This window comes from Coturnix japonica, chromosome 6 (assembly GCF_054131305.1).
Source record: "Coturnix japonica strain WE chromosome 6, WE-NBRP24, whole genome shotgun sequence".
Taxonomy (NCBI): Eukaryota; Metazoa; Chordata; class Aves; order Galliformes; family Phasianidae; genus Coturnix; species Coturnix japonica.
This window is the reverse complement of record NC_140668.1, coordinates 4,581,555-4,604,644: the sequence shown is the minus strand read 5'-3', so window position 1 is coordinate 4,604,644 and position 23,090 is coordinate 4,581,555. Positions and strand designations below refer to the sequence as shown.

The 23,090-nt window shown below is 48.5% G+C and overlaps 1 protein-coding gene across 1 annotated transcript; it reads right to left on the bottom strand.

Moving 5' to 3' along the window:
* Positions 1-8,744: 8,744 nt before the first annotated feature.
* On the bottom strand, positions 8,745-9,886 carry LOC146760261 (fibrous sheath-interacting protein 2-like). Its single transcript, XM_085551394.1, has 3 exons — positions 9,742-9,886; positions 9,356-9,481; positions 8,745-9,029 (listed from the first exon to the last, which is right to left on the bottom strand). Exons 1-3 carry the CDS (start codon positions 9,811-9,813, stop codon positions 8,745-8,747), a joined length of 483 nt encoding a protein of 160 aa, XP_085407520.1. The 5' UTR covers positions 9,814-9,886.
* Between the last annotated feature and the right edge of the window lie 13,204 nt (positions 9,887-23,090).

Below are 23,090 nucleotides of genomic sequence, written 5' to 3'. Positions count from 1 at the left end.
ACCTGAGGTGTGGGTGCCATAGTGGCGTGGCTGGTCTCTTTTCAGTAATGTGTAGGGACAGGACTAGGGGTAATGGGATGAAACTTCAGCATTGGAAGTTCTGCACGAAGATGCGGAAGAACTTCTTTACGGTGAGGGTGACGTAGCACTGGAACGGGCTGCCCAGGGAGGTGGTGGAGTCTCCTTCTGTGGAGATATTCAAGATCCGACTGGACGCCGAGCTGTGCGACGTGGTGTAGGGAGCCTGCTTTCCAGGAGGGTTGGACTCGATGATCTCTAGAGGTCCCTTCCAACCCCTGCAATTCTGTGATTCTGTGAGGCAACCACAGCCTCACTGGGAAGACTGTTCCAGTGTTTCACCACCCTCACAGTAAAGTTCTTCCTGGTATGTATTCTAAATCTACCCTCTTCCAGTTTAAAACCATTTCCCTTCATCCTGTCACTACATGCATTTATAAAAAGTCCCTCCCAAGCTTTCCTATGCACTCCCTTCAGATACTGGGAGGTTGCTATAAGGTCCCCCTGGAGCCTTCTCTTCTCCAGGCTGAAGAGCCCCAGCTCTCTCAGCCTGTCCTTCTAGGGGAGGTGCTCCAGCCCTCTGATCATCTCCATTTCCCTCATCTGGACCTGCTCCAACAGCACAGTGTCCTTGTGTTGGGGTCCCCTGAGCTGGACGCAGTACTCCATGTGGGGTCTTACGGGAGCAGCGCGGAGGGGCAGAGTCGCCTCCTCGACTCGCTGGTCACACTTCTCTTGATGAAACCTGGGATATATTTGGCCTTCCAGGCCGCAAGCGTACACTGCCACCTCGTGCTGAATCATCTGAGACCCCCAAATCCTTCTCCTCGGTGCTGCTCTCAAGCCATTCTCCACCCAACCTTTATCTGTGCTTGAGATTTCCCCAACTCAGGGCACTTGTCCTTGTTGAACTTCATGAAGTTGACATGAGCCACCAAGTTTGTCACGTCTGACTTGCCCATGGTGAAACCATTTTGATTACCACCAGCCACCTTGTCTTTATTTTTCCGTGTGGTGCAGTAGGGCCTTCAGTTGGATCTACCCCGCGATCTTACCAAGCACAGAGGTGAGACTGACTGGCCTGTAGTTCCCTGGATCTTCTTTTTTCCCGATCCGGAATAGGGGGGTTATGTTTCCCCTTTTCTGATCAGTGGGAACTTCGCCAGACTGCCATGACCTTTCAAATACGATGCACAGCGGCTTGGCAAGTTCATCCACCAGTTCCCTCAGAACCTGCGGATGGATCCCTTGGACTTGTGCAGCTTCAGATTCTTTCGATGGTCTAGAACCTCATCTTCACTTACAGCACTTACAGATCCACCTTCTCCAAGTTTTACTGTTGCTTTCTGCAGTTTGGGCTCTGGGCCTAGAGCACTTGCCAGTGAGGCCTGAAGCAAAGAAGTCATTGAGCACCTCAGCTCTCTCTGTATTCCTCATGACCAGGCCTCTAGTTGCCTTCCAGAGAGGGCCCACATCCTCGCTTACCTTCTTTTTAATCACTGATATACCTGTTCCCCTTTCTGTCCCCAGCTAGATTTAGTTCTGCCTGGGTTTTAGCTTTCCTAACCTGATCTTTGAGGTTCCCATACTACTTGGAAGAGGAAGTTATCATCAGCACATTCCAGAAACCTCTTTGATTTCTGGTGCAATGCTGTGTTGTCCCTCCCACAGATATCAGGGTGGTTGAAGTCCCCTGTGAGGACCTCATCCTCCATGTCCTTCTTGTAGTGAGGAGCCCAAAACTGAACACAGTACTTGAGATGCGGCCTCACCAGAGCTGAGTACAGAGGGATGATCACCTCTCTGCTCCTGCTGGCCACACTGTTTCTTATACAGGCCAGGATGCCCTTGGCCTTCTTGGCCACCTGGGCACACTGTGGGCTCATGTTGAGCAGAGCATCGACCAACAGCCCCAGGTCCCTTTCCTCTTCACAGTCATCCAGCCATTCTGTCCCAAGCCTGTAACACTGCATGTACCCCCAGCAGAGAACAACTACATCCCCCAGAGGATTGCTTGCTGCTCTGTCACCCTTTATGTTCAGTGCAAAAGATAAAAGCCATCCGTATATCACTTGATCTCCCCTTTCCTTTTTGATCCCAGCAGCACGAGAACTCCCTGGGTTGTCTCACCTCGGCTTTAGAATAAGGACTTCAGTTTTCGGACACACTTTGTAATGTTATTTTTTTAATTTTTTTTATTGGTTTTAATTCTAATTCTGATACTAATTATGATATATTGTACTGTAGTGTGTTATCTTGCATTCTGGTATCATCTTTGGTCAATTAATTAAACAAATTAAAACGAATTAAACAAATTAAAATTAATTAAGCCAATTAAAACTAATTTGTTGCCACTGTTTTGGTTTTTGGCCAATCTCTCTACTTGTTTTCCCCTTTTTTTCCTTTTCCCTTCACTGGGGCCTGGATGCTTCTAGGGACTCTGGAGTTTGTTTTTGGGTCAGAAGCAGTACGAATGCTTCTGGGGAGTTTGGAGTTTGTTGTTGACGCAGAAGTAGTCTGGATGATTCTGGGGACTCTGGAGTTTGCTGTTGGGTCAGAAGCAGTACGAATGCTTCTGGGGAGTTTGGAGTTTGTTGTTGACGCAGAAGTAGTCTGGATGATTCTGGGGAGTTTGGAGCCTTCCCTGCCCAACGCAGGTTTGGGTGACTTCTCAGGCAGCTTCATTGCACGCCCTGTGCTCCATGAGTCTCCCTGAAGGCCACGCTCCATCAAAGCCACATTCCTTCTGCATTGTCCAGACAGAAGATTATAGCATGAAGGAGAGGGGCCAGCTGGTTTATGAAGCATTGTGGGTCTGATTTTCGAACCCGCAATGTAATCCACGGGACCGGGCTGGAACTTGTCCCTGGCCATCTGTGGAGAGTGTTTATGCAGAATGGCTTCATGAGAAAGGACATGAAGAGATTCCACTAGTTAAATTGTAAAAGAATGAACGTGATTAAAGACAAAGACGGTCTATTCTAGGGACGGTCACGGGCTAAGCAGCTGTGGAGAAATCAGTATGTGAAAAGACAGGGTATGTAGCTAAAGATGAAATATGTATCTAGGAGCAAGGACGGCCTAAGGGAAAAGCAAGATGTGTAGCAAGGTGTAGACAGAGCTGCAAAGAAAAAGTATCCATAAGACTAACCACAAAGGTCAGATGAAGTAATGTCTAATTCACCAATCCTGAGCTTAACTTTTGCAATATGCATGAACTTATTACTGATTGTATAAATGAGATGCTGTAACACCTAATAAACGAGGCTTGTTGACCATGATAGCATGAGACTTGTCTCCCGCGGTTACTTCCAACAAATGGTGACCCTCGACGTGATAAGGAAAAAAGGGCGCCACGGGTGAAGAACTGCGTTGGGTTCGGGTCCGGATTTCACAGCCCGACGGACGACGAAAGAGCTAAAATTGGAGCTCCGCGTCTCGAGTGACCACATAGGTGGGCTTGACCGATACGTGCTGCCGAAGCCTGGAGGGCTGCAACGGTACCGACGTGAGTAAATATGGACAGGCAAGCAGCATATAATTTATTTTCCGCTTTTCTTAGGCGGAGACAGTTTAAGGGGGTAGACTTGGAAAAGGAACTCCCTAAGTTATTAGTGTATGGGTATGCTAAAGGGTTATTTCAGAATCTGCATTTAGTGCATGATCTTGCTGAGTGGCGTAAATTTGGAGATGCAATTTTTCAGGGAATGACAGATGGGGAGAAAATGGTTAAAAAATGCGGGAAGTGGTGGCGTGTGGTTTATAATGATTTGTTGCAATATCAGGCAGAAAAGGAAGCGGTAGAGAAAGCTAGTGCTGTGCAGGGGAGAAATAAGAATTATAATGAATGGTCAGATTGCCCGGGGCCCCCTGCAGTGTCCACCGTAAAGTTGCCACCGGCCGCCGAGCCTGCATTGCCGGTGGCTGCGGAGCCGAGTGCCCCGTCTCCGTCTCCCTGCACGTCTGTATCAGACGAGCCGCCTGCATCGACCATGGCGCTACAGCCGGCCCCCTCGACCCCCCTTTGCAATGAGCCGCTCCCTGGGGCACAGAGTGACCTGGCGGAGGCCGTCGCGCGGGAGCGGGTGGGGGCTTGGGCAGCGCTGGCGCGGGCTTGTTTAGAGGCAGGAGACGGTGAGGCGTTGGAAGCGGTGCAACAGATGGTGCTGTCGGTGGGGTATTCGCCTAATGCTGCAGGTGGGACACAGGCTGCTATCAGTGCTTTAGATTGGAAGTTGTTGTTACAATTGCAGTCTACGGTCAGTCAGTTTGGAGTAAAAAGTGAGCCAGCGATACAGATACTGGATTATATCTGGAGTACTCAGGTTTTGTTGCCATATGATTGTCAGGCTATAGCTAGGTTGATTTTTTCGCAGCACGAACAATTGCTATTTAATGCTTATTGGGAAGAGATGTGCCAACAGAGAGTTGCGATAGTTAGGCAGCCCGGAGATCCCTTGTATAATGTCACTGTTGAAGAACTTTTAGGGGTGTGTCCTTTCATCCGGACGGAGGCCCAGGCCTTATTAGGACCAGTTAAATGTAGGGAGTCAATGTATCTGGCCAGACAGGCTATGGATAAGATCAAGGCACCAGGTGGGTTGTTGTCTTATATGGGAATCCAGCAGAGAAGAAATGAGGATTTTGGAGCGTTCATAGATAAGGTAGCTGGAGCCATAGAGAAGGCTGGAGTACCAGAGTACATGAGGGAAATAATGCTAAAACATTGTGCACTTCAGAATTGTAATGCTACAGCTCGTGGCATTCTAAGTACTTTGAGGAGTAACTGGACAATAGAGGAGGCGTTAGACAGACTATCGAGCGTGCCCACGGGGGCTCAGGCTTTCATAGTTGAGGCTATTAAAGAGCTAGGGGCAGGATTAAAGGCACAGGCTGAGGCTTCTCAGAATCAAGTGTTAGCAGCCCTTGCACCCCTCCAAGCTGCAGTCGCTACAAGCCCACGCTCGCAGATCAGCTCCCTCATGAAATGTTTCCGTTGTGAAAAAACTGGCCACATCCGTCACGAGTGCCAAGCCACTGGGATTTGGTGCAGCAAGTGTCAATCCAACACCCACAACGCTGCTGTATGCTATAGGAAGTCGGGAAACGTGAGAAGCAGCGCACGAAAGAACAGCGGCCGCGCTCCGATACAAGCTGCCGTTCCCAGCCAGCGGCCGCCTGCCCCTCCGCACACGTCGCTCGCCGCGTTGTCGGTCTCTACAGCACCCCCGCCCTCTGCTTCGCCCACGTCGTTCTCTGCACCTCTCCATGCCGCCCCTCCTTCGTCCTGCGCGGCTGTGTCTCTGCAGCCCGTGTGTAACGTGGTTAAAGACACGGATGGACTGAAACCAGGGGATTGTTGTGACCCAGGTCCAGTAGATCCAGAAAGAGAATCGGACGCATTTCTTCCTGATGATACTTTGAAGGAAGCAGGAATGACAAATTTCCCTACAGCGTACTGTGATGTCTTAGAGCAATGCAGAGAAGAAACAATATTAAGGGGTGATGCTGACACGTTGCAAACCTTTCCTAATCAGGTCCCCCATTTGGAATCCCTGCCTTATGAGGCAGTGAAGGAGCTAAGGGAGTCAGTGAGAACATACAGAGTTCAGTCAGCCTTTACATACAATCTTTTGGTTACAAACAGTGACACTTACGCTATGACCCCTCACGATTGGAAAACTGTGTTAGGAATGATCCTCTCTCCTATGCAATACACCGTGTTTGTGACTGAATATCAGCTACATAATTTGACTGATAGCTCTTTGCCTCAGACTCGGACAAATCCATGTGGCACAGCACCTCTTCAACTGTGTCAGACAAATGTCACTCACATTCCTGAATTTGGCCGTGTAAAATATGCACATGTAACAATAGATATTCATTCTTCTTACATATTTGCCACAGCACATACAGGTGAACTCAGTCATGACACCCGTAAATACTGGTTATCTGCTTATGCTGCTATGGGAATCCCACATACTACAAAAACAGATAATGGGCCTGCGTATACCTCTAAGGCCACTCAAACTTTCCTCCAAGAAGGGTGTGTTAAACATACTACAGCCATTGCTCATTCTCCCACTGGACAAGCTATCACTGATCACATTTATCAAACATTGAAATCCATTCTTATTATTAAACAAAAAAGGGGGAATATGGGAGACACACTACAAGAAATATTATGTAAGGTTTTGCTTGTTTTGTTTGTGCTGAATTTTTTGAATCGTGTTCATAGAGATACAGCTTATGTGGATCGTCATTTTGAGGCTTCCCCGGTGCTAAAGGAACAGCCTATGGTTAATGTTTGGAATATGGCCACAGGACTTTGGGACTGTCCTCTACCACTGACAACTTGGGGTCGTGAATATGCTCATATTTCCACAGGGACTGGCCCTATGTGGGTTCCAGCATGATATCTTCGGTCTCATCTGAAGGCAGAAAATAGCATCCAGCCTTTATAGTAATTGTAATTGTGTGTTTCTTACTTAGTGGTATTGCTTTGTAACTTGCTGTGTTATAGATAATATTAGTAATAGTTTGACATAGTGTGTGATTTTCTGTTTTACCAATGCAGTCTCAAGATTTAGAGTTTAAGGCATTAGCTAGGATGTTGTGTGCTTCTTCTATTTTAGTAATAGATCAGATGTGTATTAAACAGGATTTGATCTAATCAATGCTAGAATCTACAGGAATAGATCTTTTAATGTTTTAGTACTGTTTGGTTATGATATTATTAGCCTATTAATTAGCTTTTCTTAATTTGCAAAGACAAAACCTGGAAAGGAAACCCAGGCAAAGAGATGACTCTGTATCATAGAATAGATACCTCTTTTACATCCAATTAATTGGGATCTGAAAATATAACCATGCATCATTTTAGACAAAAGTGCACGCTAATAGAACTAAATTTGATAGTTTATTCTGTTTTCCAAGCAGGTGTTCCACTTGGGCTCTATATCACGCACTGGCCATGCGGATATGGTGTACAACTGGAAGAAATCCTTCAGACCCTGAATGCAGGAGAGAATCTGTGATGGATGAGAGAGGAAAGGTGCACCTTGAAGCAGGGGACGCCCTGCTGGCACTACCTGTCGCATCCACCACCAACACAGCTTGCTGTTTCTCAAGGGTCAATAAGTAATAATGCCCCTAGTGATACTCTAGTACATTTGTCCTCTAAAATTGGTTCTATTTGACATGCTACTTCATAAAATTGCACAATCATTAATCAATTATTAGCCCGGATAACTCAGTTGGTAGAGCATGGTTATGAGCATCTTAAAAGCATTTATTGCACAAATTTTAGTGGTCATTAAAATCAATATATCAGAGTATATGAAAATTGAAGACTTTTCCTGATCAGTTACAGATTAACACAATGGGACCCTCACGGATTTATTTTTAGGTTGCAGAAACTTAGGTTGCAGTACAAACATGTTTGTTCTTTTTAGTAGGTTTAACAGTAATGTTGTTATGTTATATTTGACTTGTCTCTTTTTTCACTTTTACAGTATTGTCAATCGAGGTCTTGATTGAGTTATAATAGTTATGTTATTAATATAAGTAGTGTTGTTATTCTATAGGCAGTATCATGGAATTGTTGTAATACAAGAAGAATTCTACGGAGCAGCAGCCATGGATTGAGATAAGGAGTTCACAGAGCAGCAGCTATGGAGCAGGATAAAACTACATGAGAACTGATTGAACAATTGAACTGAACTGCTTGTTAAATATGATTAATCGGTCGTTGAACTGAGCCTTTTCATTTTAAAAGAAAACGGGGGAAATGTGGAGAGTGTTTATGCAGAATGGCTTCATGAGAAAGGACATGAAGAGATTCCACTAGTTAAATTGTAAAAGAATGAACGTGATTAAAGACAAAGACGGTCTATTCTAGGGACGGTCACGGGCTAAGCAGCTGTGGAGAAATCAGTATGTGAAAAGACAGGGTATGTAGCTAAAGATGAAATATGTATCTAGGAGCAAGGACGGCCTAAGGGAAAAGCAAGATGTGTAGCAAGGTGTAGACAGAGCTGCAAAGAAAAAGTATCCATAAGACTAACCACAAAGGTCAGATGAAGTAATGTCTAATTCACCAATCCTGAGCTTAACTTTTGCAATATGCATGAACTTATTACTGATTGTATAAATGAGATGCTGTAACACCTAATAAACGAGGCTTGTTGACCATGATAGCATGAGACTTGTCTCCCGCGGTTACTTCCAACAGCCATCTGTAGTCTGTGGATCGATTTCTTCAAATTGGAAATCTCCCGAAGAAGCTCATCCTGGAAGGGAACAGAGGGTTTATGCTTGGTCTTGTCTTAGAGAGTGCTTCCCACCCTAAGTACTGCTGCTTTACGCAGAAGAGGGCAAGCACACTGCTTCAGCCTTGCAATGAGGGCAGAAGAGAACGGCTGCCACAGTGCTCTGCTTGTAAGCAAGCAACTTTCCAGGCTGCCTTCACACCAGCACGCTGTGCTAGCTCAGCTCTGAGCTGAGCTGTCCTTTCCATGCCTCAATGCCTAGACCACCAGCCCGCCCCTCACCTTTTCTGCTTTGCCCATCTCCCTCAGATCCATCAAGTAAAGCCCGTGCCCTCAGTGCCATGCTGCTGACACGTGCCTACCAATACTGGGCTTTGCCTACCTCTTCTCGCCTCTTTGCTTGCTTTTTCTCCAGCTTCAGCCTGGTCAGGTACTGCCTGTACTCGTTGAACTCCTTCAGAGTGCAGACAACCTACAGAAGAGACAATGACAGATGGCTGTAGTGTCAGGCCCCTGCCTGGCAGACTGGAAAGCCCTCCTGAGGAGACCCGTGTTGGTCAGCCCAACAGCCAAACTTACGTCGCCATCCTCGGTGACCAAGCCCCGTTTCTTCAGGTTCCGCAGGTTGTTTTTGCGGTTGTGGAACTCCCGCAGATGCGGGTCATGCAGGCTGTTGTACTCTGTGCACAGATTGCGACTGTACGGATCTCTCAGGTCAAACTGAGGAGAAGGCTGGTGGAGCTGGAAGAGATGTGTTGTAGAGTGTGAATGGGGAAGGAGAGAGCAGCAAAGAGACAGAGACACTTCCAAGCTGCTCACACCCACAGGCTGGCCTCTTGCCTCTTTCCCAAACAGTCATGTCTGGGTTTTCCTAAGTCCTCCAAGAGGGAGAGCAGAGGGTTGCACCCTCCTCCAGGAACGACCCGGTCTCCACATTTCTGTGCCTGATGGATGCCTGGCCCCAGCATCCCAACACATGGGATTGGCATCCCAACACAAGGCCTCCTTGGCATGGCGGCAACCCCAGGAAACAAGAGCCCTTTTTGACGCTTCCTTACTCCTCTCACCTTTTCCCCCAGCTTTCTCCTGGCGAAAAGGAGCTTGGTGCCGGGCTGCACAGGGATTTTAACCCCGAGTGGAAGGTCCAACAGCCAGCTACCTCCTGCTCCAACTTCCTGTCCTCTGGGTCGGAGCTAGAAAGACAAAGACACGCTTGGACACTCAGACACTCCATTCCCCTCTCCAGCCCACCTCCGCTCCCTTTGGCAGCTCCCTCCCCACTTCTGTAACCGATGCTGGGATGTGCAGAGAGGTGCGATTCCCTGCAAGCCTTCTCCAGCACCAGCATGAGGAGAAGTGTCCCTCAGCCTCTGGAGAGCATCTACAGCCCCAGAGCAGCCCTGCATACCCCAGGCTACTGCACTCAGCCCTCTCTTGATGTAGCAGCGCTCACCTTTCCGCTCTTCCCCGCTCTGCTCAGAAATTCATCTGGATTTCGGAATCCAGCACTGCAACAGCACTCCATGGCTCCTGGTAGGAACTCTCTGAGAGCTGCAACCCTCCGCTACCACCTCTCGCTCCAGCAGCAGCGAACTGAGGCCACCCCAACCGGAGTTCCAGCCTGCAGCTTTATGTCACGCTCACCCACTGTTGCATCACAATGACATGCAATGACATGCGGCAAGCCTGCAGCTGCATGGAGGCCCTGCTGGGTGCACTCGTGGTAAGCTGCTCCAGCTGGCCCTGCTTTGAGCCAAAAAGGCTTGCTGAGTCCTGAGGCCTGCTGTAAGCTTCCTTGGTTTCTATCACAGGTGATGCTGCACGTGGAACAAATACCTTCTCGGGTTGTCCCAGAGCTTGTTTTATAAGTAAATGACACTGAAACAATGTGGGAGAGCTGGCCTGTTTTTCTGTCCTAGAATCTTAGAATGGTTTGTGTTGGAAGGGACCCTTAAGATCACCTCGTTCCAACCTGCTATAGACAGGGACACCTCGCTGTAGACCAGGTTGCTCACAACACATCCAGCCTGGCCTTGAGTGCTTCCAGGGAGAGGAGGGATGCTGAGGAGGTGGAAATAGTGAACGCCTTTTTTGCTTCTGTCTTTAGTGAAAGGGCTCTCCCTCCGGAATCCCAGGCCCTGGAGGTTAATGAGAGAGTGTGGGGAATGGGAGATTTCCCTTTAGTCAGGGAAGAGGTGGTCTGTGAGTGCCTAGGAAACATTAAGGTCCATAAATCCTTGGGACCTGATGGGGTGCATCCACAGGTGCTGAGGGAGCTGCTGGAGGTCGTTGCTGAGCCGCTCTCTGTAATCTATCAGAGGTCTTGGAGAACTGGGGAGGTGCCTGAAGACTGGAGGATGGCCAGTGTCACTCCTGTCTTCAAAATGGCAAGAAGGAGGACCCGGGTAATTATAGGCCAGTCAGCCTCACCTCTGTCCCAGGGAAGGTGATGGAACAGCTTGTGCTGGATGCCATCTCCAGACAACTGGGAGAAAAGGAGGTTATCAGGAGTACTCAGCATGGGTTCACCAAGGGGAGGTCGTGCTCGACCAACCTGGTGGCCTTTTATGAAGATGTCACTAGCTGGGTGGACAGGGGGAGAGCGGTAGATGTAGTCTACCTTGATTTCTGTAAGGCTTTTGATGCTGTCCCCCTTGACATCCTTATAACAAAGCTAAGGAAGTATGGGATAGATGAGTGGACGGTGAAGTGGGTCGAGAATTGGCTGACTGGCCGAGTGCAGAGGGTTGTCGTTGGTGGTGCGGAATCTGGCTGGAGGCCTGTAACTAGCGGCGTCCCCCAGGGGTCTGTGCTGGGTCCGGTCTTGTTCAACATCTTCATCAGCGACCTTGATGAGGGGATAGTGACCACCCTCAGCAAGTTTGCTGATGCCACGAAGTTGGGAGGATTGGCTGACACGCCTGAAGGCTGTGCTGCCATTCAGAGAGACCTGGACAGGCTGGAGAGCTGAGCAGTAAGAAACCAGATGAGGTTTAACAAAAGCAAGTGTAGAGTCTTGCACCTAGGGAGAAATAATTGCATGCACCAGTACAGGCTGGGGGAAGAGCTGCTGGACAGGAGCTCTGCTGAGTGGGACCTGGGCGTCCTGGTGGACGACAGATTGACCATGAGCCAGCAGTGTGCCCTAGTGGCCAAAAAGGCCAATGGCATCCTGGGGTGTATTAAAAAGAGCATGGCCAGCGGGTCGAGGGAGGTGATCCTCCTCCTCTACTCTGCCCTGGTGAGGCCTCCTCTGGAGTGCTGTGTCCAGTTCTGCGCTCCCCAGTACAAAAAAGACAGGGATCTCTTGGAAAGAGTCCAGCGGAGGGCCACTAAGATGGTGAAGGGCCTGGAGCATTTCCCCTATGAGGAGAGATTTAGCGAGCTGGGTCTGTTTAGCCTTGAGAAGGGAAGGCTGAGAGGGGATTTGATCCAGGTTTATAAATACCTGAGGTGTGGGTGCCATAGTGGCGTGGCTGGTCTCTTTTCAGTAATGTGTAGGGACAGGACTAGGGGTAATGGGATGAAACTTCAGCATTGGAAGTTCTGCACGAAGATGCGGAAGAACTTCTTTACGGTGAGGGTGACGTAGCACTGGAACGGGCTGCCCAGGGAGGTGGTGGAGTCTCCTTCTGTGGAGATATTCAAGATCCGACTGGACGCCGAGCTGAATATACCAAGGCCAATTGCTATGCCAGGCACATTTATGGCATCAGTGAACAAATAATGCCTTAAAAATTGTAATAGACAGGAGCCATCTATTCTTTTAAAACTAGGTGACCAAAGAAGAACAGTCCCTCTAGAGTCAAGCTGTTAAGAACTAACAGCATCAATCAATATCACATAGATAGATTACTTCCCTGCCCTAAGACCATCTTGTGACCATTTGGTGCTCCTAATTAAGCCCTCTTGATGGCATTTTGTCTGAGCCATGTGACATTTTGTGATAGGAGTTACTGCTAGTGTTCCCTTAACCCTACACCAAAGTAGGAGGTATCCATTCTCAGGGAATCATGCAGGCTTCCTCTGTATCTGATGCTCAGAGACAGCCCCAGAACTTTTTAAATCTTAGCTTAGCTCTCATCCAATAATGTTCATCAAACAGTGCAACTTGTCCTTTGGGGATGCCTTTGTTCTGCATCAACCAGTTCCAACGGAGTCTTCTTGGCTTGTTTTAGATCAGTTTGTCAACAGATAAAGCCAGGGTCTTTGAATTACAAAGTGAAATTGCAGAATGCATGATTCTCAACCAAACAGAACAGGAGGTGGGATGCAGGGTGAATACCTGAGCCAACACCACCTGCAAGCAATCCTTCAATATCTTAGGAATCTCTAGCCATCCCAAATCCAGTGTTGTGCTTGATCTATCATCTCTGCTGAGTTTTTAGCTAGCTGATGGTGAGCATCATGGTGGTGATGGGTGAGCAGTCGGACTAGAGGGTCTTAATCAACCTTAAGGATCCTGTGATCAGAGGAATGTGAATGTGCTGTTAAAGGTCACAAGCGCTGCGCTGCAGCATGAGCATACACAGCGAAAGGCTTTCAGTAGAGCTTCAGTTCATAAATGAGGACTGGGTTATGGAAAATAGGCTCAAGATAGAAACCAGAAAACAGATCTTAACGCCAGGTTCTGTGAATGCAGCCAGCTGAATTTCACAGATCTTGAATTTCAATGACAATTTCTTGTGTTATTTTACCCTCCAGCTCCACCCTGAACATGAACATGTCAGTGACAAGCATTACTCCTCCAGGCTTGACCTGACAGTGCTTTACTTGTACTATGAGCTAATGCCAGGAAGAGCAGGAAAAGAGTTTCATCCACGTGCCTTCTCCTTCCTTAGTAAAACCAGTGTGAAACTGCAGCCACGTCAGGCTGAAGGAGACGTCTCAGATGTCCTGCCTGGATGCAGGAGGTCACGTGTCAGAGGATGTCTGGCACGTCAAGTCTCATGGCAGTGCAGTGCATGACAAACTGCAACAACACTTTCCTGTGGGCTCCTTTGGGCACGAGGCCCAGCGGGTGACACACCTCTGGCTGCAGCTCTTCAGAGCCTCCCAGCAGCCACGTGATGCCCATGGGAGAGACACAGCTGACCCGCACAGCAGATGATTTACCAGCTAGCTCTGGTTTACAGCAAGAGAAGATACAAGTGGCGATGCTGAATGGTGAAATACTGCGAGTGTGTGGCATGGGTATAAGATTGGTGAGCCTGAGGATGTTCAAAGTCAGGCTGGACAGGGCTCAGAGCACCTGATGGAGCTGCGGTGCCCCTGTTCATTGCCAGGCAGTCCAACTAGCTGACCCTTAAGGGTCTCTTCCCTATCTATGAGATACACGAAAGCTGATTCTGCAGTAACCAAGCTACCAACAGCAGTTGTTTGTCTTACAGCTTGCCAACACAGGTTTTAAAATAACAGCATTGATTACTCATTTGATAGTCACATTACAGTGCAAAGCACATGGAAACGTCCATCAGCTAATTCAGTTAATTCTGGGGGCAGACCTGCCAGTATGAAATATTATGCTAACATGACTGAGAGAAGAAAAGCAAAATTAAGACTAGCTGACAAGCCTTGGCAGGAAGTTCTGCTCTCCATCAATTTAGTCCCATTATTCAGTTCTGTTTGGAGCTTTCTCCATGTCTCTCTGGAGTTTGTTCTTTGAGAAGAAGCAATTAAGTAAGCTCTCCAATGCCAAAGTGCATACACTAGGGCTTTGTTGTTTCTCCATGGATCAACAAGGGTGACAAGCCAGCAGAATATGATGAAGAGCCTCATGCATACTCAGTGTGAAAAAAAAAAGGCAATTGTTGCTGGGAAGAAGGTGCATTTGCATTTGTGTCATCTGCAGAGGGTACTGCAGAAATGGAAAGTCTTCCACTGGAGAAAACAAAGGGCTCTCATTTATTGCAATCAAGGCCCAGCGTGTGGATCTCAGAGATCAGACCTACACCCTGCAGCAAAACAGAGACCTGCGTGGGAAAGTTAAGTTTCTCTCTACATCTGTGCAAGAAAAAGCCCACCATGGAATGACAGCTAAGTAAACATCCCTGTGACTCTTCACAGGTCTCTTCTACATTTGGGATCACTGCTACAAAAAGAGCTGTTTACATCATCTCTCGTGGCCACCCTGGGAGAAGAACAGGAAGACTGGGATGCTCTTTTTCCTATCTTTCCCTTGATTTCCTCTATATCTTAGGGACGAATCACAGGACAGAACACAGAAATCAAATGGCTCTACAAAGCAGATTGGCCAGTTCAAGTCAAAACAGCCACTGAAAACACCCCAGATGCTGTCTGACAACAGCTGGACTGTCGGGGAGTCAGGTGAATGCAGTCTGCTGGCCCTGGGCAGGAAGAGGACAGCCCAGACTGTCACATACCTTTCACTGAAAGCTGATAGAGCATTTTATCCCCCTCACAGATGCACTGATAACTTGCAGCATCATCCATTGAGACGCTGTGAATTTTCAGGGTGTGTTTCTTCCCCACAATGTGCAGTTCCTATTTTTCACTGGCCTTGAGCTCCTTCCCATCCTTCATCCACTCCACAGTAGCACCTGTGTCTGAAAGCTCAGCCTGCAGTTTGGCTTCCTCACGCAGCAAAGCAGAGATCTTTTCTACATCTTTGCTCTTCTTGGTAAATCTCACTGCAGCACCTGTCAGGAGCAAAGGCCTCGTTATTTCAATTGATATCAGGCTAACGTGGTCAATGTTTGCTGCAAGATCTCTGAAAAAGTATCACCTTCTGTTCCTGCACTCATAACTGGGTCAGTGCTGAGCAATTCAAGATATTTAATTTGTTCTTCTTGCCGGATTTACTAAGTAAAAATCAACCAAACATCTCCTTCTACTGATTAATAATGCTCTAAACATGCTTCTGCGGAGGTTTCCACCCAATGACAAACAGCTCCTCCCATCATGAATGTTTATTTGTTCTATTTTGTCATGCAAAGCTGATTGATAGAGATATTATTGGAATGATTGCTCCCCTACTTCTAAACTATTCCAGTGCAATCAGAAAGGCTGTCTGAACCTGGAGCTGAAAGTACTGCTCTATGGTGATGCAGTGGTAAACCTGCTGACTGAATGCACTGACCAGTAGCTGTGAACTGCAGACATTCATCAGCTGGCATGGAGCAATCTGGTTCAGATACCAAGCAGCTGGGTAGATTGGCTTACCCTACACTCAGTGCTATCATGTTTAGGTCATTACCAGGACTCACGTCAGTCCATGGGATGCAATTTCAGGTATTTGGTACAGTCAGTGAATGCCTGCAGCCCCAGTTCTAATCATCAGATCACAGCAACTATGCCTTGACTGTAAGAGGAAAGGAGAAGGATCAAAGCAAATACCTCTCACTCTCATCTTGCTGCTGAAACCAACATTTTTGGCAACAAATTTCACTTCTGCTCCATCATCCTTCTTGGGGACGTTCTTTATGATTAGGCTGTGAGTAGTTTTGGTTCTCTTGATGATCCAGGTCTCGCTTTCCTGTAAGACTTTACCATTGAGGTACCAAGTGCCGCAACACGTTGTTGTAAGGTCAATAGTAAACATGGCATCCCCTCCAGGTACAGCTTCACCAGTTGTTAGGGGGGATTTCACAACCAGGACTGGTTCTGAGGAAGAACAACATGGATGTCTTAATGCTCTTTAGATGCAAGTCTGGTATCTCATTTAGAGATGGAAGATTAAATCATAGGGACATTTCTACTTCTCCCTTTGCATGAGTGCTGGAAGAAGCACTTCTATGCTTAAGATCTGTTACAGATCTTGCACATATGAGATATCAAAAGATAAGGATATTCATGTCCCTGTCACAGAAACATAACTTGTATCACTTTAGTGGTAGCTGGAGGTTGATATGAGATAGGAGAACTAGGAATAAGGGAAAGCCTTTGGTGTGTTAATGCACTACTATCCTTAAAGTCAAAGGAAGCATCTTTAGGGAACCAACACAGCTGCTCAGCACACACTGACCCATTTCCACTGGGGTTTTTGTGCTTACCAAGGTGCACGCTCCCTGGGAATTCCAGAGACGGGCTCTGTCCATGCACATTGACTGCAGACACTCGGAACTGATCATCAGCCTCTTCAGACAGATTGCTCACCGTGAACTCTGGGACGGGGACATGAGACTCGTGGCACCTCACCCAGGTGAAGCCAGTTAGTTTATTGGGTTCCACATGTAGCCATTGATTGGAATGGGGCAGTGCATCTTCGGAGGGGTCCATGCCAGCATCACTGAGGTTTCTGTTTTATTTTTCACCACGGGGTCAACTGGGGGCTGGGTGGGAGGTTTTCTGGGAGCTGAACAGAAATAAATACAGAAATATTAGCAGAAGGTCATTTAGGCTGGAAAAGACCTTCAAGATCAGCAGACTCAACTTTCAGCATGACCTACTGAGTCCCACCATTAACTACTGTGGTACCTGAGGACATACATGACAAGCTTATTCCTGCAGGTATTTGCATAGTGAATATATTCACCCTCTGGTTGCTTTGGAACATTTTAGAGGTTAAAATCCCATCAGACTTTTTCACTGTGTGCAGCCACTGATACAGGCAGGAGGCTGGGAATTACCTGATGGGCTCTAGTTACAGACTACTGACACAGTAAAGGATTGATTTCATTTAATTTTGGCCATCAGAAAGTTTGGTGTCTGGTTTAAGTCACCCAATTATAATTTAAGACTCCAAATATAATCATATGGAGAACAGCGCATTTAGGAGAACTCATCTCATCTTAATAAACCTGAGTGAAATCACAGAATCATAGGATCATGGGAGGGCTTGGGTTGGAAGAAACCTTCAAGATCATTAAGTGCTAGATGCCAAAGGTCCCACTAACACAGCATGAAGCCGAAAGCTAGACGCTGGTATCAGATCTCCTGACCTTACCATCAGAAATTGAGATGTCATATTTTGCTCAGAGGTGCCTGCTTGTAGGAGGGACAGCTTCCGAGCTTTTTCTGCTCCAGGAACCAGCTCGAGCTTCAGAATTTAAACAGCAGTCAGAAATTAAACTGAGCTTTGTCACCTCCATCAAATAGAAGGAGAGGTTGGGAGGTACAGCTTTCCAAATCACTTAGAAACTGTCACAACAATCAGATGCCTACCTTTTCTTTTTGAACTTGTTAATACATAGAGCTTAATAGCATCAGAATGCCCCAAGCACTTCAGATAACAGGACAGCTGTAAACCCTTCTTTAAGGATTCCTTTGTTTAATCACTGAGTAACTGTAATTCAGTGGTGCTGGTGGGAGAAGTGAAGTCTTAATCTTCCCAGATGGAGAGTAGAGTTGATATTCACATGCAGACTGGTGCTGCAGCAGAGCCAGAAACCACTCATTTGGGAAACACAGCACCAAGAAAATAATGTGAATAGCTTCATAAAATCAGGCAGCTTCACCCAAATTTCATGGCAGGTCCATTATTCTTCCTATTTTCAGGAAGAAATGTTTTCCCTGTTTCTTGTAGTTTTATTTTCTCTTCCTTTCCAGCAAGCAGCTTTGTAGCTTACAAATTGTTTTCTAATCACCTCCTGGTGTGGACAAATCACACAGGTTTGACTCCATGTTTTACATAGTTAGCATTTTATATTTGTTCCAGTATGGAACTGTACAGTCATAGAATGGCCTGGGTTGAAAAGGATCTCAAAGATCACAGAATCACACAGAATCACAGAATCCTTCTGCAAAAGAAAACACAAAAGCTACAGGGACTTGGAACTACTTTGTATATCGAGATCAGAAGGAACTGAGAAGTTTTCAAGTACAAAGAACTTACTTTTCCAGATTGCCTTTTCCAGACTGCTGTTCCAGCAGTGACAACAAGCGCAGGCAGCCCGGAGGACATGGCTGACATCGATGATCGGCTGGCATGGATCAGCGAGGATGAGTTTGGGCACAGCACAGCTGGCAAGGGATGCTGGGGTGGCTGCAGCAAGACAAGAGCTCCTCCAGCCTGAAGATCTCCATCACCAGAAGAAAAAGGACAGGGTGAAAGTAAGGAAGACGCGCAGACGAGAAGAGCAGAAAGGGAGATGAGGAGGGAACTTGGTGCGGTGGCAATTCTGGGGGAGAAATTGTACTCTGATATTGTTACACTCTGAAATTCAGTGTTGCAATTTGGAGGAAGGAATTATTGGGGTGGGAATCTGGGGGGCCGTTGTAATACCAGAAGAATTTTACAGAGCAGCAGCCATGCATCAAGAGAAGGGCTTCACAGAGCAGCAGCTGTGGAGGGAGAAACAGCATGAGAACCAAGGACACCTCTAGGAAAAGAATGAGTAGCTCGGGGCTTTCAACGGGGGTTTTAGGGTTGTTATTGCAATAGCTTTCCTTCAATTAGTGTGTGTGGTTTTTAAATGCCCTCGTCTGTCTGCTATAAAAGCATGGCTTTTCGGGCAGTCGATGGACGCAGCCATATTTAACCATACTGCTGTCTGGCTGTTTGTCCTAGCGGGCTGACCTTTTGCCTTCAGGTTCGCCAACTACTGTCTCAGGAACCAGAGTTATTAGGCATTATCCAGGTTATCTTGTGCTTCTACTATGTTAATAGATTGGATGTGCATCCAATGGGGTCTGATGTTACAAATGGTGCTGGAATCTGCGGCAATAATCATTGAATGTATTAGTAATGCTCGGTTATGATGCTATTACCTCTCTTATATCCAACTAATTTGGATTTTTCAAATATGACCACGCATCACTTGAGAGGAAGGCGCACGCTCATAGAACTGAATGGGGGAGTTGATTTCATTTTCCAAGCAGGTGTTCCACTTGGGCTCTGTATCACGCACTGGCCATGCGGATATGGAGTACAACTGGAAGAAATCCCTCAGACCCTGAATGCAGGAGAGAATGTGTGGTGGGTGAGAGAGGAAAGGTGCACTTTGAAGCAGGGGACGCCCTGCTGGCACTGCCTGCCGCATCCACCACCAACACGGTTTGCTCTTTATCCTGCTCTACAGCTGCTGCTCTAAGTCCTTCTCTTGATCCATGGCTGCTGCCATTCTTCTTGGATTACAACAGGGGGCTGGGAGGTTTTTGGCAGAGGGAGGGAAGTTGATTGGGGGTGGGAGTTTGAGGGGGTGGGATCAGAAAGGATTGTTAGGATGGGAAATGGTTGGGAATACTGTCATTTCTTGACTGTTTGCTATGTTCAATTATTAAATGTCTTTGCCATATTTCTGCCTGCCTGCGGCCGTTCCTTCAGTTACAAAGCCCACCTCCCCAGGCCCCCGGGCCCACCTTCAGGGCAATGTGAAAGGGCAGCAGAAAGGGCAGTGTCCCAGATCTGCCACCACCATTGGACCCATCCCTCCCCTCCTCAGTCAGTTCTGCGTGGGAATGGAGGGATGAGAAAGGGGGATGGACGGGAATTCTGGGAGAGCTGAGTGGCTCAGCCTGGAGTGGAGGAGGCTCACTGCCATCCCAGACACAGCCATCAGTCCCCAGGTGCAGAGAGGACTGAGCCAGGCTGCACCCTGCAGCACCCAGCAGCAGGATCTCAGTCTGAGGCCTGCCTAGGTCGTGTGGCTGCGCTGCAGGCTGAGCTATGGAGAAAGCCCCACTTGGAGATTTCTTCGCTCCCTGAATGTTCCCCCCTTTCTCCATCTTGCTCTGCTCCATCCCCAGCCGCAGCCCGGCGTCCCCGACATGTTGCTGTGCTTGCAGAGCTGGACTTGGCCCTTGACCTGTACAGGCCCCTGTCCCCACCTGTCGGATATCCACCTTGCCTTCTCACCCCTCTCTCTAGATCCAGTTCATGCCCCATCTATCTCACCTCCATGTCCCACCTACGTCCTCTCTACGTCTTTTGGTCTCCCCCAAACCACCCTCACGGTGCCTTACCTCCTGGCAGGCTCAGGGAAGGAGCACCCGGTGCCCTGAGCCCACAGGCCCAGCCCTGCACAGCACTGCACACAGCACTGTCATGGCGGCGCCCGGTGCTGCCGCACAGCATCCTGGGAGTGGTAGTTCCTGCGGGGCCTGCAGCTCCCAGCAGGCCCTGCAGCTCCCAGCAGGCCCGGGCGAGGGCAGAGGGGAGCAGTGCTGTCAGCCGGGAGCTCGCCCAGAGAGCCCGATGTTCGGAGCACTTCACACCAGGAACTTTGGACTCGGCTGCTTCTGTCCACAACGTCCCTGAGCTGCTCAGGAAGCACAACTGTCTCACCCTCTGAGAGCTGGGCTGTGCAAAGGAGGCTGCAGTTGCAGGCTCAGCTCTGCCCTGTTCCAGCAATGCACTTCCTTACAACTGGAGCACTGTCACGCTTGCTTCTTGCTTCAACGGAGCAATCGCCCACCGCTTTGCACACCTCTGTGCTCGTGCAAATGGCCACCACCCCATCCCTGCACACACACACACACACACACACACGTACCACCCCATCCCTGCACACACACACACACACACACACACACACACACACACGTACCACCCCATCCCTGCACACACACACACACACACACACACACACACGTACCACCCCATCCCTGCACACACACACACACACACACACATACCACCCCATCCCTGCACACACACACACACACACACACATACCACCCCATCCCTGCACACACACACACACACACATACCACCCCATCCCTGCACACACACACACACACACACACACACATACCACCCCATCCCTGCACACACACACACACACACACACACACACACACACGTACCACCCCATCCTTGTACACACACACACACACACACACACATACCACCCCATCCCTGCACACACACACACACACACACACACACATACCACCCCATCCCTGCACACACACACACACACACACACACACACGTACCACTCCATCCCTGCACACACACACACACACACACACACACACACACACACACACACACACGTACCACCCCATCCCTGCACACACACACACACACACACACACACACACACACGTACCACCCCATCCCTGCACACACACACACACACACACACGTACCACCCCATCCCTGCACACACACACACACACACACACACAGACCACCTCGTCCTTGCACACCCTCCCACATGCGTGCACAAATCTCTGCAGTGCATGGACACACCTGTGCACACCCACGTGTGTGCAGCCCCAGCACTGCCCACAGCTCCGTGCACGCTCATTTGTGCATGAAGAGGAACGTCTCAGTGGAAGCGTGGCTGTTCCTCCCCTCTGATGGGGCTGGTGTGGGACAGAAGAGGAAAGCAGAATGCGGCCACATTTTCCTCGTGGCTCCTAGTTCCTGTCTTACCGTGGGAAACAAGATGAGCAACTCTCCCTCTCTGTGATGCTTAGCTCTGTACCTCTGCCATCATCTTTTTACTCAGATGCTCCTGCATGTAATGCTGCACACAGTGAACCTGCAGGTCCCAAAGGAATCCTTGCCTGCTCTCCCTCACCTGGAGGTTGCAGGGTGCTGGGCCTCCTGCCTGTACCTCCTTCCAGGTGTCATTTGCCAGACCCTGTATGTCCAGCTGGTTGGAACTGCAGTCAACTAACACAAACAAGATGTATGAAAGTAGTCTTTCCGTTCCCCAGGCATTCATCTTTATAAAAACACGTTGTGTTGTGAAGCACAGCAGGAAGCAACTCAACTGTGCAACAAATACTTGGAGCCTTGTTTCATCCCTCCCTGACCTCATTGAAAGGCTGACTGACACCTGCTTGCCAGCGGTGACTGTGGGTCTTTCCTCAGAGTCCAGAGCACATTAATCTCTTCTGATACCCACACTCATTCGTGTTTCTTTTGTAGTTGCCGTTGCATTCATCAGGAAGGAAATGCACTGCACTTATTCTGCTGCATGTGCAGGCTCACTCTGCAGTGCCCAAGATGCCTTCATGAGGAGGAAAGGCAGCAAAGCCCTCTGCGAGCAGGGCCATGGAATCGTATGTCTACGGCATCACATCTCGGCAGAGCACTCACTGCGCCTGCTCCTCCCTGCTGAAATACATGGCCACCTCCACAAAGCTCGAGTCTCCTGCAAGCAAGCAAGAAACTCCAGTGCCAGTGGCTTTTCTGTCCCCGGCACACAAATGCTGGCTGAGAGCATCTCGCTGTCTCCCTGCGCTCCCATCTCTTGCCCCTTGCCTTCTCCAAAACCTTCCCTGGAGAACCAGGTTGATCAAGTCCATGCTCATCAGCAGCTTCCACAGGTACTGTTACAGCTCTTGCTGTCTTTTTGGCCTTCTCATCCCTCTGTCTGAGTCTCACCAGCTTTGTCACCAGAAGAGACTTCAACACTCGAGAATGAAGAATGCACATCTGGCTCCAGGGAATGTAACTCTCCTATCTCCCAGAGATCCACGCCCTCTGTGTGCCATCTTACCTGGTCGTGAGCGTCCCTCACAGCCAGCCAGAAAAGCAAGCAGAGGCTGAGACCAAGGAACCCGTGTGGCCTGGTGGCGCAGTGGTTAAAGACGCCGCCTTGCAACACTGGGGCCCGGAGTTCGAATCCCCCCTGTGGCGCAAGTGGTAGAAGTGCCGCTCTGCTACACAGAGGCTCGAATCCCAGGGGCTGGACTCGATGATCTCTAAGGTCCCTTCCAACCCGCACGAAACTATGAAACTATGAAACTATGAAACCCCTCCCTGATGTGCAGCTCTCTGACAGTTTCTCTTTACACAGAGTGCTGGCCGCAGCAGTGTGCATTATCACACACACTTGTATGGGCAGTTGGTGTCTAGACGTGAAGGAGACTTGCTAAGTGCTCTGCTGACATGTAGGGACAGAAAGAAAATTTCAAGGGGGAGCTGGAGCATGTATATAAAG